This window comes from Marmota marmota, unplaced genomic scaffold (assembly GCF_001458135.2).
Source record: "Marmota marmota marmota unplaced genomic scaffold, marMar, whole genome shotgun sequence".
Classification (NCBI taxonomy): Eukaryota; Metazoa; Chordata; class Mammalia; order Rodentia; family Sciuridae; genus Marmota; species Marmota marmota.
This window is the reverse complement of record NW_026000019.1, coordinates 25491926-25507981: the sequence shown is the minus strand read 5'-3', so window position 1 is coordinate 25507981 and position 16056 is coordinate 25491926. Positions and strand designations below refer to the sequence as shown.

The 16056-nt window shown below is 40.6% G+C and overlaps 1 protein-coding gene across 5 annotated transcripts in view; it reads left to right on the top strand.

Annotated features, from left to right (window-relative positions):
* Positions 1-15841, top strand: part of Nuf2 (NUF2 component of NDC80 kinetochore complex) — a 31409-nt gene extending 15568 nt beyond the window's left edge. For all 5 annotated transcript variants that reach the window (XM_015491904.2, XM_048810107.1, XM_048810108.1 and 2 more), the window contains 7 exons: positions 894-990; positions 1822-1884; positions 5084-5221; positions 6935-7075; positions 8015-8190; positions 9040-9175; positions 15588-15841. In XM_015491904.2, the coding sequence (XP_015347390.1) occupies positions 894-990; positions 1822-1884; positions 5084-5221; positions 6935-7075; positions 8015-8190; positions 9040-9175; positions 15588-15722 (886 nt within the window). In that variant the 3' untranslated portion in view covers positions 15723-15841. The remainder of the gene's footprint in view (positions 1-893; positions 991-1821; positions 1885-5083; positions 5222-6934; positions 7076-8014; positions 8191-9039; positions 9176-15587) is intronic.
* The last annotated feature ends 215 nt before the right edge of the window (positions 15842-16056 follow it).

Below are 16056 nucleotides of genomic sequence, written 5' to 3'. Positions count from 1 at the left end.
GGGAACAGGCACCTTTTCTGGGCCAAAGGATTCATAATAATCTTTTAAACAGTCTCCTACTCTAAGCCATCTTTTACCATCAATGGTCCCTTCAAGGGGAAACCATGGACACAATTCTCCTATGTATGAAAAGAATAATTTTAAGTCCTTTTTCTTAACACGTGCCCCCCAATGTCTTGAGGGCCTCCTTGAGGCCTGACAAAAACAAATCGTGACGAAACTGCTTGTCCCATGGTGGGTCACTCACCTTGCGTTGTCCTCACTCTCCTCCTGGATCTGTCTCTCGGTTGTGTCTGCCGAGGCGATCTCGAGCCTCCCAGGCAGGATGTCTCCCAGGGGGCTGTCAGGCTAATCTTTGAAGGAGAATTTCCTTCTAGTCCCTGACACTATACTAACAAAACTCAGGTAGTTTTTCTACCTACAAAAAAGTCCTGCAAACTGAAGGGAAAAGATGACTTAATAGAAACCTGGGAGAAGGCTATGCATAGAGTTCGCAATAAAATCAAAACAGATGCTGATACATTAGTTATGCAAAAATCATACTAGAACTTTTGTGGGGAAGAGGCTTGAGTCTGTGTGTGTTAGGAATGGTAGAGGCCTGGGGATAGGGGAGGAGCATTAGAGAAGGCATTCTGCATACATCTCACAGGAGTGAAGTCGGACAGCACAGCTGTGGGTGCTGCCTGCATAGAGACTCCATGGGAGGATACTGAGGGCTCCTCAGGCTTTCATTTCTCTCAGCAGTGCCAGGCCATCTACTTCAAATGGCTGGAGAGTGTGTGATTCAAAAAACAGAAAAGTAGATGCTGCATCTAAGTTGAGGGTATGGGTTTTATTTTGGCCTTTCAAAGTTAAGAATGTGATGTTATTTTAATCTATTTTACTGTGTTCAGTTCTGTTCCAGTTGAAGAGCAAGAAGAGTTCAAGCAACTTACTGATGATATTCAGGAGCTACAGCAATCATTGAATCAGGAATTTCGTCAAAAAACGGTATCTGTTATGAAACATCTTGAAATTTTTTTTTAAATTACATTTCCATAGGGGTGTGTAAGGGGGGTAGGAGCTCACTGCTTTCCATTACTGAAGAACAGTGCTTGCTAGGCCCATTTGTGCCCCTTACAATGTATCAGTCATCCCTGAACAGGTGGCTTTTTGTTTGTGTTGCAGTGTTGTGTCCAGTCTGGTTGAGTATGTGTCTTAGGGTTCTCCTAAGCTTGCTCCTACTGAGACTAGAGGCACCCTGGACACTGCAGCAAGCTCAAGGGTGCTCAGGATAGTTTAAATTTCCAGGGAAGCATTGTGGTACCCAGCATCTCTCAGACACCGCTGTAGCTCTTAGCTCAAGGTAGTCCACTTCCATTTTTAGATCACATTACCATTTGATATCTTTGGGGTTTTGGCATTTACCATGATAAAAAGCAAGTGCCATGTGAAAATCATTATGGAAGGAGGACCTGAGAATTTCTGTCTCATCTGCTTACAGGGTACAGGGATTTATGCAATATCCAATCGGTCATATGCCTAATGAGTAAGTAGTGTGATTATCTAAGAATAAACTAAAATACTCTTTCCAGATAAATGTTTATTTTCTCAAAGGACTGCAGCATTGTCAAACAGAAGTGTGCAGTCACTTTGACTTAATCATTTTGTGGAGGAATCCTTAGATAGTTATTCTGGCCCATGGGCATTACAAGCACAGAGAGTTTGAGGCTGGTCAAACTCCTTTCTCTTCTTTCTCATCTTGATTTTGTGAGAAAGCAGCAAGTGATTCCATTTCAGTCTGTTTTAAATCATAACCCCTTGGTTTGCTTTTTCCCTTAGATAGTGCTGCAGGAGGGAAGTTCCCACAAGAAATCAGATATCTCAGAGAAGACCAAACGATTGGTAAGTACCTTCTGCCACCAGCACTGACTGAGAGGTTCAGTGGGGAAAACACTGGAGCCATGTGCCTGCTTTCCCCACTTCATAGTGTGGCACACACGAGTCCTTCCATCGATGGCTGCACGTGTCTGTGCTCTCCTGCAGATCTTCCTGGCACCTTGTCCATGCCTGTCGTCTTGCCCCTGTGCACCTTTGCCAGTCAGGCTCTCTTTTGTCATTGAAGGGATTCCCAAAGTCAGGACTTGGGGGGTCAAGGGAAGTGAGTATTCACAGCTGACCCACATTGCCCAACGAATTCTAGAGCTGAACACCAAGAATAAAGTAACAGCACACATCAGTAACAGACATAGCACACATCAGTAACAGACATGCATTATTTTGGTCAGCGTTGGCCTCCGTTGGCTGGTCAAAAGGTAAGAATCTTTCCAAATAAGAAACCTAGAAGGATTGCACAAGTCCTAGGATTGAAGCATTCCCTTGGTCTATGGCCCCAGAGGGGCGCCAGTTCATCCTCTTCCTGTGGCTCTGCACTCAGACACATGGCACTGTTTAGCTGTGTTTTTGTAAGGATATATTTGTGTTCTTTTTATTCAGATGTATTTGATATATATTGACCTGTGACTTGTTAACATTTATAACATTTCTAAAAAGCCTCTGTGGTAATATGTAGAGTGATAGAATTTCCCAAGCAACATAAACACAATTTATCTCTTAAGTATTTGGGAAGGAAGCTTACTGAATTTGTTTTTATAGCATGATTTCAGACTTGAAGCAGACTTTTGAGAGAATTCCTCAATACTCTTCTCTTTCACTCCTTTGGGTTATATTCGCTTTTTTTTTTTTTTTTTGAAGATATAGGGTCTTTCTGGGTTATCAGGCTGCCATTAAGCCTGGGGCCCAAGCAACCTGTCTGCTAGGCCTCCTGAGTAGCTGGGACTATCGGTGCATGACAGCACACCTGGTACCCCCCTTCAATTTTATTAATTGATGTGTGAATATGTAAAATTGTGCATATTAATGGGGTACTGTGCTTTGATACCTGCATATGTACATTGTGTAGTGTTCAAGTCGTTAGACATACCTATTTCAAACGTTGTTCAGAGTCCTTCTTGCGTTTTGGAATTCACAGTACACAGTTGTTACCTGTGATTACCTACTGTGCAATAGCATGCCAGGGTTGTTTTCTCCCGTCTCTAACCTGGTGTGCACCAGCCCACCTCTCTTCACCCCACCCTCTGGAAACCGCCATTCTACTCTTCCTGAGTGAGATCCTGTGACACTTGTCCTCCTGGGCTTCTTTCACCTAATCTCCAGCCCCTTCTGTGTGGTCCCAGAGGTCAGGTTTTGTTGTGTTTGTGGCTCAGTAGTGATCCATTGTGCACACGCACCCCATTTTCTCTACCTGCTTATCAGGTGGTGGATGTTGTGCTATGTCTGTCTCTTGGCCCTTGTACACAGTGCTGCATTGGTCGTAGGAGATCAGAAGTCCCTGCAGCACGTGGACTTCATCTCCTTGAATGTGCACCCAGGAGTCTGGTTGCTGGGTCATGTGGTGGTTCCATTCCTGTTTTTTTGTGGCTCTTCCTGTTTTCCGTAATGCCTAGGCTGGTTCATGTTGTCACCTCTGGGTGGAAGAGGGCCCTTTTCTCCACATCCTCCTGCACTTTTGTCCTTTTGGTGATATTATGAGGAGCTGCTTCAGAAAACACTCGAAGTACGAATTCAAATCAAAGAGAGCTTTATTTGCCTGGCCAGGGACTGTCACCCACCTGTACAAACTGAAACTCTGGGAGAACAGCAATTTCCAGGCCTCTGTCTTAGGAATTTAAGAATAAAACCACAGCTCAAGGGCTTTTTCTCAGCGTCATGCAAGCAAGCCAATCAGAGACGCTAAAACAGTAGTTACCTGCAAGCCCTAAGCAGGACTGGAATTTTCCAGTTAGCAAGCAAGCAATGAAGTTACAGAAGCTAAAAAGCAGTCAGCTTGCAACTCAGTTAACCGCATCTTGGGTCTGAGCAGGTGTTAGACAACTGAATCCTGAGTTCGAGCAGGTGGTTAGTGGGGATGAGAACCTACTTCAAAGTCTTGGGTCACTAAGACCACCATATCCTGGGTTGAGTATATTTTATGGGGTACAAAGTACAGAAAACAATATAAGAAAACAGCTTTCATTTCAGTTTCTCAGAAACAGCTCTTGTAACAGTTTTTTTATAGAAGGCAACAAAATGGAGTCTTAGGCCTGTCTATGACAGTTTTTGCTTTATAATTGTCTTATCTCGCTTTTCAAAATCGTATATCCTATAATCTAAATTTTTTACTAATCTATAACTATAACTTACACTCTTATTGATTGTTATCTATCAGTTCACACCACAACCATGATAGCCGTTCTTCCTAGAGCCAGGTGATGTTCCTGATGGTTAGTGGTGGGGAGCAGGTTGTTTTCAAATTCCTGTTGGCCATTTGTTTTTTGAGAAATGTCTATGTCTCTTGACCAGTTTTAATTAATTGGTGGCTTTTTTGCTGTGGAGTTTGGAGTTTCTTGTCAGGTTTTTGCAGACTCCTGCTCCCATTCTGTGTGACCTCTTCACTCTGTTGTTTCCTTTGCTAGGTAAAAGCTTTTCAGTTTGTTGTAATCACATTTGTGTATTTTTCTTGTTTCCTATGCTTTTGGTGTCTTGTCCAAAAAGTCTTTTTGCCGTTGCAGTGTTCTTGAAGTGTTCCCCTCTTTTCTTTTAGTAGTTTCATTATTCACTTTTAAAATTAGGGAAAAGAAAGGAATTTGTTTTGATTCAACAAGCATGGGCTAAGCATCTTCTCTGTTCTGTGGCTCCATTTGGGTACTGGGAGAACAAAGACAGCTTCACAACTACAAGTGGCATGGTGAAATTGGAAACTCATTAGGTGCATAATTATAAAGTTGCATAGAGGAAATGGGAGTTGGATTTTCAAGGATCAATGAAAGTTGAGCAGGCAGGCAGGATAAGGGTGGTTTGCTGTCCTAGTATCACTCTGATCATGGAAACAGCTCCTTATTCATAGCCTGTTTGACAATGTTTGAGTGATGAGTCAGGCAAGGAATAGTCGGTTTAATTTTATTCCCTACCCCCTGCCCCAAAGGTGGGCTTTTGTTTTGTTCTTTTCTGTTATTGAAATATAAATTATCACTTTTATCATATATAAAAAAATGTTTCTCAACAGAATGAACTAAAATTGTCAGTGGTTTCTTTGAAAGAAGTACAAGAAAGTGTAAAAACTAAAATTGTGGATTCTCCAGAGAAGGTAAAAAATTATAAAGAAAAAATGAAAGATACAGTCCAGAAACTTAAGAATTCCAGGGTGAGTTTCCTCTTTATTTTATCGTTTTTCTATCTCTTTTCTTTCTAGCAAATTCTTGGATTAGTTTTCTGGATTATCTATGCTTTTCTCTTATTTGTTTTTGTTGTTTTACCTCATTGCTAATTTGTAACTCTTCTCTAAAGACAGGGTGTGGGGAAAAGAAATAAAAATTTAAGACCAAGACATTTGTTCAGTGACACTAAAGTTTTGAGGCTTTGCTTTGGGTAATTAAAGCAGAAATGCTCTGTCCTCATGAGTTTGAGTTACTTTATGACAAAGAGAAAGGTATTAAGCAATTTTAGTTAACAACTGTATAATTATAAATTATAATACATACTTTGAGAGAATAAGAATATAAGGTGTGCTTATGAATACAGGATATACATGAAAACATTTTCGTAACTTCTGATCAATTTTGCTGTGAATATAAAACTGCTCTAAAAATAAAAATGCTCAAAAATATAAATATAAAATTGTTCTAAAAATAGGATAACCTATTTTTAAAAAAGGAAAAAGTGTAGGGTGCTTTGACATTAAAATGGGGGAGCCCAGTTTAAAATGTAGGAGCCAGGTGGAAGAGAGGGAAGTGGGCATATGCATTCCCAGGTGAAGTCATGCAGTGTGTCCTAGGGAATGATCCAGGAAAGAAGCTTCAGCAGAGGGAGGACTTCTGTGAGTTCTGTGAAGCATTAGGGGCAAGATGTGCACAGGCCATAGGTTACTCGGGAGACAGGTGGAGGTGGTAGGACAAAATTGGAAGTTGGAAGAAAATTTAGCATTCTCCTTGAAGCAAAGTTTTTAAACTATTTCTATTAAAATCATTGCTAGTTTATCTGTGACTTTGCTACCTGATAGTTAAAAATTGCCACATAAGCATAGACAAAAGTCACCACAACGGCAATGAGAGTCCAGAAATAATTTGTGTATTTGTGAGGAATGGATGATATATTCAAAAGCAATTCTAGGTCAATTAATTGTTTATACAAAGGGAAGGGAGATGAGCCTACACTTTACATCATTTTCAAAACTACTTATGTGGATTATAAATTAAAGTTTAAAATTTCAATAATTTTAGAAATTTTAAAAGAATATTTATTGTAGTCTTATACTGTGATAGATGGTTTTTTAAATTAAGATGACTATAGAGAAAACTAGACCCACTAGGACATATTTGCAGTGCATCTGACAGGTCAAGGATTGTGTCTATCATATGCAGAGTGTGTGAACAGCTGGGAAAGAGCGTGCAGTAGCATGACCCAGTCCTAACTGAGGGGAGCCCTGCTGTCTAGGCAGTTGGCAGGAGTGCCTAGAGGGGAGAATAGAGAAGTCTTTGCAGTTACAGTAAGCATATGTTCATTTCATGATTTTAGAATTGGAATTGTTCTTTTTAAAAGAGGTGGCCATAGCAGTAGTTGTACCAGGGAGTAGGAAGATTGTAGTTGGGTGATGTGATTGCCAGGGGGATCAGAAGCACTTGAGAGTTAGCGAGAAACACATTTGCTGGCCCCTTGCACAGCCCTGGGGTGGAACCACAGCAGTGAACTGGCTCCTTTGCCAGTTAAGAGATGTAATCGCTCAACTGGACACATGTTGGTGATGATGCTCTGATGCTGACATATGCACAGAAGTCATTAAGAGCAAATAAATTCATATTACTGCAGTTTTATAAAGGAAACTATCAAACTGTGGACTCGTTTTTCTTTCCTTTCATAGCAAGAAGTAATGGAGAAGTATGAAATCTATAGAGACTCAGTAGACTGCCTGCCTTCATGCCAGCTGGAGGTACAGTTGTATCAGAAGAAAATACAGGAACTTGCAGACAATAAGGACAAGCTGACCAGTGCCTTGAAGGAGGTTTGTGTTGTGCAGGAGGGTTGTCTGTTATGGAGCTGCTTACTGTAGTTCTTTGAGTCAGTTTCACTCTTAACTGTTTTCCCGAAGATAGGTGGTAGATGAGTCGGTGTGTGCTAAGGAAAAAGACACTTTTCTTTTTAAATATAGCAAGACCTGTCTTATCCTCCAGATGAAATGAGTGATTGGCACAGCACATCGCCATATATGTTTTGGGAAACAGTAATGGATATTTGAACTTGTAACCCTTGGAAATTCTTACCTGATCAGTAAGGATAAAGTCCCAGTCTAGTGCCCAGGAGTGCACTGAGGATTTGTAGAGAGCTTTGAAGTTTATGATATAGATAGTGTCTATCCTGAGACCTGAGAACTCTGGTGTCATTTAAGTTTCTCAGGCTGGAAGCTTAGAAACCAGTTCTTTCTCACTTCTTACCATCTTACATTCAGACCACCCCTAGGGTCATTATCATTGGCATTTGATAAGACATTTTCTTTTTTAGGAGTTAAGGTGAGATTTCCACTTCATAGTTCCTTTATCTACCATGCAGGTTAACAAGACAGATCTATTGCTTCTATTTGCTCCTAGCATCTGCCCTTTCCTTTTTTTCTACCAATCAAGTCTAGACTCTCCCCAGATAGCCTCAGCTTCTTGACTCAGTCCAGATCCTCCCCAGCCAGCCTTAGCCTCTTGACTGATACTGCACCTCCCCCATTCTTGGCTGGCAGAGTGACCATGTAAAGGCACCTCTGTTCGTTATGCTCATTCTAAGGTCCCCGTTGTCCCCCTTGCATGGTCTGCTGCTTTTTGCTATGTTTTCAGGGCTTCAAGGTCCATATCCCTTTCAAAACTATTTTATTATAGCTTATTTCAAAAGTACCCTTTCATTTTGTTTATAATCCTAACTAGCTTAACTGATTTTAAATGCTTCTCATAAAATTTAGAGTCGGAACTTAGAGGACCAAATTGAGAATGATGAATCTGAACTAAAGAAATTGAAGACTGAAGAAAATTCACTCAGAAGACTGCTGATTGTGAAGAAGGAAAAACTGGCCACGGCACAGTTCAAAATAAATAAGAAACATGAGGACATCAAACAATACAAACGAGCAGTAATTGAGTAGGAGCGCACCTTCAGTCTTTGTGTACTAGGAAGTGATGAGGAAAGCTGTGTGTGTGTGTGTGTGTGTGTGTGTGTTTCCCCCCAGAAAAAGGGCATTCCACCTTTTGGTGACTCTGGCAGGGGCGTCATGAAACCTGTAGTGCTCCATCCTGATTTTGAAAGGTTCTAGCTGTTCCTTTTTGTTCCTCTTTAGTGAGCATGGTGCTGCATATTTCATGGTCTTCAACAGACAGTGGTTTAGACTTGCCTCAGAAGAATTAGCTGGCCTGCCTACAGTATATCTGGTCTGTAGAGTTAATAGCATCCATTTTGAGAAATCTTTTTATTCAAATATAGATTACTAATTTGCTGAATATTTTTGAGGACAGTACATTGGGGTGTTTTGCTGGTGATCTTCGCCCCATCAATTCTAAGACTATGTTTTTAGAACATGTGCTGCAGATCTGTTTTGGATGTCATCCCCTTAGTCCCTACAATGGGTGTTGGAGATCAGCTGAGTGTTTCCTTTGCGCTTCCTCGTGCTGGAGCAAGGGGCAGCACCAGAGCATGTTGTACTTGATGCCAAACTGCCTTGCAGAAAAGTTGTGCTGATTCTGATTCCCATTCCCATCGTAAGCATAGCTGTGGGTGTGCAGCTGAAAATCCCCTCCTTAAAGGAAAGCCCTTAAGTGCCCTGATGCGACTGTAGCACCACACTTTGGGGGATCTGTTTGCTTTTATGTCCTGAGAAGAGTTTTAGGTCCATGAAACCATTAGTGACACATGGAGACTTTGGAATCAGAGTCAGCATTGTTTTGCCTTTTTAAATACTAAGTAATTATATCAGCTATCTCTGTTTTCTTTTAGGGATTGCAATAAAGTCCAAGAAAAAAGAAGTGCTGTCTGTGAGCAATTAACCACAATTAATCAAGAAATCCAAGAGATTAAATTTGGAATTCAGCAAATAAAAGATGCCACCGAAAGGGAGAAACTGAAGTCCCATGTGAGTATCTGTTCATGAGAGTCAACTAAGAGGTCCCATGTGCTGAGGATGGGGTCACGGCAGGCCTTGCTGGTGGTGTCTGTCAGCTCTCCAGCTGGAAGCCTGGCTGCCCTTGGCTTTTGTCTCCATTTCTGCAGCTCTTGTGTCACTCTTGCACAGTGTGCACAGGTATCTCCTCTCTGTCTTTCTTCTTGCTTGACTTGGGCTCCTGATAGCACGTAGTAGAACATCATTTTTTTTTGTAGTAAAAGTGGTTTCTGTGTTAAAGTTTTGATTTTATTAGGTAAATGAACTTGAGTAGTGATTTCATTAAGTAATCACTAATTTTTAAGTAAAAAAATTTCGGTATTCCCCCCCCCCCCCCGCCAATAAAAGATCTCAAAAGTTTTTCTTGGTGTCATTGTTAAATGTAATTCAGTTAACTGAAGTTTTGGAAAAAAGAGCTTAGATTGGTCCCTTTGTGTTAGGAAAATTTTAATATCTATATATAATTATCTAAAATTATTATGTTTACTTCCTGCTCATTTTGAGTATATTTATTTTATAGCTTCTTAAATAACCTTAGTTTTAATGAGAATAGGAATCTTCTACATTTTTATCTTTGAAAATGCCAGTACATTGCCATGCCTGTTTCTAGCCCTTTAACTGTCCATGTCTATTCCTAAAATATTCATTAAACCTCCATTCTCTCCTCAACTTGTGTGTGTGCTGCTGAGGATTGAACTGGAGGCCTTCAGTGTGCTAAGCATGCACTCTACCACTGAGCTACATCCCACCCTTTCTATTTCACTTTGAGACAGGGTCTTTCTGCATTGCCCAGAAACTTAGGGCCCTCCTATCTCAGCCTCCCAAGTCTCTAGGATTATAGACACACCACCCTGTCCACCTTTCCTTAACTTTTGAAGTTTGACTTTTATCTTGAAAATTGTTTTTACTAGAACAGTTGTCCAAATTGCTCTATAAGAAATCACTAAAAAGGCCATTTTTCATGCAAAATTCCTTGATATCTATTTTTCTCACTCCTCTTCATCTTCCACACATCAGCACTGTAGGTTGCAGTTTCTGAAACACCCTGACACCTGATAACTATTCATATACCTACTTTTATTCCACCATACACACCAAGTTTTCAAAGATTGCTAATTCTAAGGAGCCAAGATGGACCCTGCCCATACATGCAAGGTACTTTTATCCCCCAAAAGATACATTGTTAGTACTTGTGTATCTGTGAATGAATGCCTATGGATAATGTCTCTAGGCTGTTTTTAAGGTAAGAAGAAGATAGGAAGAGAGTAGAATACCAGTGGTTCTCCTTGGTCTGCCCAGTATACTGTCCTTCCTTTTCCATTTGGAAAAAAGTCTGGATAGATTTTAGCAGATATCTAATCCTTTTTTTTTTTTTTTTTTTTCCTTTTCAATTTTACTTTATTTTTTGGAACCAGGGATTGAACCCAGGGGTACTTAACAAATGACCCAGCCTCCCAAGTCACTGAAGTTACAGGCATGCACCACTGTGCCTGGCTAATCCTACTTTTTAACTAAATTAACAAATGTTTGTTATCACATGGTCCAAGTATGGTTAATGAACTAGTTAGTAATGCATTACCAAGTAGTTACTAACTCAAATTTAAGATATCTTTGTTTCAATCATGGAAAATGTCCATATCTGTCTTATATTACTCTCAGTTCTGTGTGTGTGTGTGTGTGTTTCCCAGTGACGTTTTAACTTCTTGACAGTAGCAATCATGCATGGTCCAAACTTGGCATCATGTAAACTATGCTGGAATGGTGGCTTATGTGTAGTATGCTTTCCACAGACCCTGTAAAATCATAAGGTTTTCTAGCACAGTGTTAAAACTGTCTCTGTATCGTTATTCAGTAAAGAGTTGTTGAATGAACAAGTCCCCAACTGAATGTGCTGAATTAGGACCTCCAGTAGCAGGGCAAGAGTTTGTACTTTGTCTTGGCTTTTGAGAATCACTATAGGTTCTGCTTATTGTCCTAGTAGAACAAGACAGCTTTTATTGTTGAAATGTTCTCATTTTGAATTTTAAATTTTTATTTTTACATTCTAGTGAACTGAGGTCTTGTCTCTAGAATCAATCTGTGCCCTCTTGCTGAGTAACTCTTAAGGCATTTGAGGCTGTCAAGGTTCTTTCAGTCTTCTCTCAGTGGGTTACTTAGCCCCAGTTTTCCAGCCTCCTTTATATAGCTTCATTTTCAGATTCATGACTAACCAGTTTGCTTGTCTCCTGTTCCCTGCTTGTCATTATTCCTTTTACAATGTATAACTCAGTCCTAAATAGTCTTCCAAGATCATGGCTTGACAGTACAGAGCGGTGCCTTTGAGGATGGGGCCTAACAGCAGGGTAAATTTGTAGCAGTAGCACCTTATCTTTAACTTGCAGAGCTTGGGGTCACTTTTACGGTGGTTCTGCCAAGGTGAGATATTCTTTACCTGTTTCAGTAAGCCTTTTTTCTGCTATGACCAAAAGTCCTGGCGAGAAAACTTTAAAGAGGAAAAGTTTATTTGGTGGTTCACAGTTTCAGAGGTCTCAGTCAATAGACAGCCAGTTCTGTCCCATGTGGCTCCTGAGGCTGAACATCAGGGCAGAAGAGTATGGTATAAGGAAACAGCTGGAGACTGAGCGATCAGGAAGCAGAGAGGGAGCTCTGCTCAAAAGGACACAATGGAAACCCCGAAGCACACACCTACCTTGAGCCGCACCCTACCTGCCTGCAGTTACCACTCAACTAGTCCCTATCAGATGATTAAGTCACTGATTAGGTTGAAACTCATAAGCCACTAATTTCACCTCTAAACCTTGCATAGTGTCACACATAAGCTTTTGGGGGACACTTACTATCTAAACCATAATACCGTACTTTATTTATTTATTATTTTGGTGCCAGGAATTGAACCCAGGGTCACTCAACACTGAGCTACTTCCCCAGCCCCTTTATTTATTGAGAGGGTCTCACTAAGTGGCTGAGCCTGTCTTTGAACTTGTGATCCTCCTGCCTCGGGCATATGACACCCTGCCCAATAACACCTTACTTTAATGCAAATATTAATTCTTGTCATTATTTAGTGTCTCCTGAAACTTTGATTAACATGCTGCCTTTTCCATATTAAAAAGTTGAGTGGATCTGGGCTCTGCTGCATAGTTACAGATCAAAACTTCAGGTACATTTGTTGGGCTTGCTGATTTCTCTAACTTGCCATTTCTCAGCCTGCACTGTGACACATGTATCTGTTCATAGTAGCTAGGGAAGGACTGTAAATACCTGGGTGACGTAAGGGTGGTTTTATGAAGGCTCTCTAGCTTACTGCTTGATCCTTTGAGGAAAAGAGAAGGGACGTGTTAAGACTTCCAGATTGCTTTTCCTGCATTTCTTTTGGATTCTAGTTTTTACCATAACCCTTTATTTATCAAGTATTTTTTTTCTCATAGATAATTCATTCTATTTCCAGTTTTAATTGCTATCTTTATTTGGGTAGCTTTCAAAAATCTGCTTCCTGTTCTGCCCACTCAATGGAAGAAATAGCATTTATGAGCTTATGTTCATTCTCTTGCTGCCTGTCCTCTTCTTTGCTTCCTCCTTTCCCCACCATGTCTCTCATTCATTCATTTTGTGTTTCTCTGTGGCAGCATTATTTTCCATAACAAAGACAGAAGATGATAGGCAATCCTAGTTTTAAGGCAATCAGCAAATAAATTGGTCTTTCAGCTCCACTGTTCCTAACAGTCCCTTTCTGTCCGTAGTGTATTGTTTTGTAAGACTCGTGGATGGCAGCAGAACTTGCTAAATTTCTTCTGTGACTCTAATTCTACATCAAATCTATCCTGGAAAGCAAGAATTGTCAACTGTGTCTTGCTGAAATAGCACTGCACTATTTCACTTCCTTGTTGAAAGTGGAGCTGGGCTGCTCTCTTGCAGCTGTTGGATCCATTCACAGTGAATGGACTGCCCAGAACCTCCATCCGCAAGTCAGCAGATGGCCTGGGCATCTTCCAGATGTCTGTGGTCACCTTGGACTCAAGGATGGGCCTCTGAATAAGGGAGGCCCAGCCCCATCCCAGCACATTCAGATCTTAGGTCTTGGGCAGTCCTTCGTTGTTTGAGGCTTGGTAACTTTCCTGGACTCCTTTCAGGTGCCTTTGATTTCTCTTCTCTTAATACACTTTTGGTCTCTTCCAGATAAAATGCTTCTGTGCTGTGTAATAGGGCATCTGCTAGCCACATGTGGCTCTTCATAACTACAGTGAAGTGAAATTGAAGATTACTTTTTCCTTTACACTAGCTGTATTACAAGTGCACAGTCTTTGGGCTGGTTTTATTTTCCTTTAGGGCCACAACCATCACTGCAACTTCCACTTACTGTTTGTTGTGCTATACAGAGTACCCTGTAATATCCTTGGATGGTGCCAGGAATGTGCTTATGGAGTGAATAGCTGCACAGGCAATGAACACCGTGGGTGTTGTATAACCTTCACCTTCTCTGATCTGAAAACCCAGATAGACCAACACTGTCCAGTGGGATTCTCTGCATTAGTGGGTTGTGAGAGCTGTACTGTAGCCACAAAGCACGTGTGGCCATTGGCCTTGGCACGTGTCTGCTGCAGCCCAGAGGCTGAGCTTTAAGTTGAGTTTTAATTATGTTAAATTTAAATACCTGCCTGTGGCCAGAATATTAAATAGCACAGAACTAGACTATAGGTTCTCTTTTTTCCCTTTGTCTGTTTTTTTGTGCTAGCAATGGAACCCAAGGACTCATGCATGCTAGGAGAGTACTCTAAATTCTTAACTCCACCCTCAACTCTAGAATTTGATCTTAAAAATATTGAACTTCAGTGAGATTCTCACAGTAAAACTTATATATATATGTGAATTTTTGTACTATTGTGAACTTCCACTTGGATGTAAATATAAATAGAAACGCTAATACAGTGTGGGGGCTGTGATCTGTCACCATGAAACTCCTTGTGAAATGGCTCAGGACATCCAGTGTTTGCTTCTTTGGATGCTCCTGGAGTGCCCGCCCTGTCTTCCTCTCTCACTGTGACCCTGTCTGTGTGGTATTCTTGAGCATGTTTGTTCTCAGAAGAATGTCCTGTGGTTGTACTGAAATGATGGGCTCCTGTGTTTGCAAATGTCTTTCTTTAGCCACACTTGGTTTTGATAATTTCTCTCAACTAGTATCTTTCTACCCAATATATGCAACTCTCTTTTTAGTATGAGTCATCGTACATCTAGTAGAACTAGGGACTTAAATTGATCTGATTTTTTTAAAAAAGGCCTTCACACAAGCTAGCAGCTAATTTGGTAAGAAATAAAGTTTTCACAAATTTTTGGTTTATCCGTCTAGTTGTACAGCTTGGTCTCTGTTCTGTCTTGGAGATGTAAACACCCATTTCTTATGCTAGGGTTAAGTAGCTGTGTGTGGATTTCTGGGACATGTGCGCTTCAGTGCACACACACTATATCTGGAATAGTGTCCTCAAGCTCACTTAGGTGATGGTGCTGGGAATAGTGTTCTTCAGGACATTGTAAATTCATACTATATAGAATTATAATCTGTGCAATGTGTGTGAACTTTGAAAATATCTACACCAGAATTTAAGTAAAGGTAAGTAGTAGCTATTATTACAGGTTTAAGAGAAAGTTAATAGGAGAGACGCTTAAAGTTGAGAACATTGTACCAGTTCTCTGCTTTGACCATAAATTTTGCCCTATTGGCAAAGGGCCACTGTTTTGTTTAATTAGTGAACTCATCTTGAGGTTTGTTTTTTCTAAGGAAAATTAATAATAAAAGGATCAGTATTACCTTTGATAAATATGAAATAGAAGAAAATGTATGCAATTGAATTTCTTTATTTTACTCAATCTATAAAAATTGCTCATTCTTGTAAAATCTGTAGCACATCCACAGTGTTATATGAAAGCTGCTATTGCTCACAGTAGGACTTCCTGGCCCTCATTCAGAGGGTTTGGAGATGTGGGCACAGAGTCAGTGGCGTAGTTCAGGTGGTAGGTACGACTTCCCAGCCCTCATTCAGAGGGTTTGGAGATGTAGGCATGGAGTCTTTGGCATAGTTCAGGTGGTAGTTAGGGCTGGATGCAGAGGTGGTACCCATGTGAATCCAGGTATTCTCCATGTTCAACAGTAAAACTTTTTTTATAATTTCAGATGGTTGTTCTTAATGTTTTGAAGTTTTGGCTTATGTCACATCTCTGTTTCTTCTAAGTAGCACAACTTTTTGATGTGTGCATTGGGCTTAGAGTGGATTTTTCATGAGAGCAGGCATTGTGCTCCTGTGCAGAAGAATTTAAAGTATTAATAAACATGAATGGAAGTCTGATGAGGTTGTTGCCTGGAATAATTCCTACTCTATTTATTTTCCACTAGGAAATATCCCTCAACTTGAGGACTACCTTGGACAAGTACCATAAAGGCATTGAGAAGGCAGCGGAGGAGTGCTATGCGAGAATAGAAGAGAGGGCCACGGAGCTAAAGGGGAGAATGTTCCGAATGTCCACCTGACCACGCAGCTGCCTCTTGTAGATGGCTTACCATCTTTTAATTTCTTCGAAGGGTGTAGTTAAGTTGAAACTAGTGGGAATATCAGAAATAACAAATAAAGTTCCTTCAAGCAGCTTTTATATGTTCTCAAAGTGATCATTCTCAAGACATGCATTTAATGTAGGCTTTCATTAACTTTATCATTGAAATAACTTGTGCAGCTACTTGCCTATCTGCCCAGTCCCTTGCTGTGTGCACTGGCTGGAGTTACCTTTGAAGTACGTGTTTTTTCTGTTATTTCCATGGTGGCTGTTAAGTCAAGCCATGCTTGAGCCCTGGCTGTGCCCTGAGCATT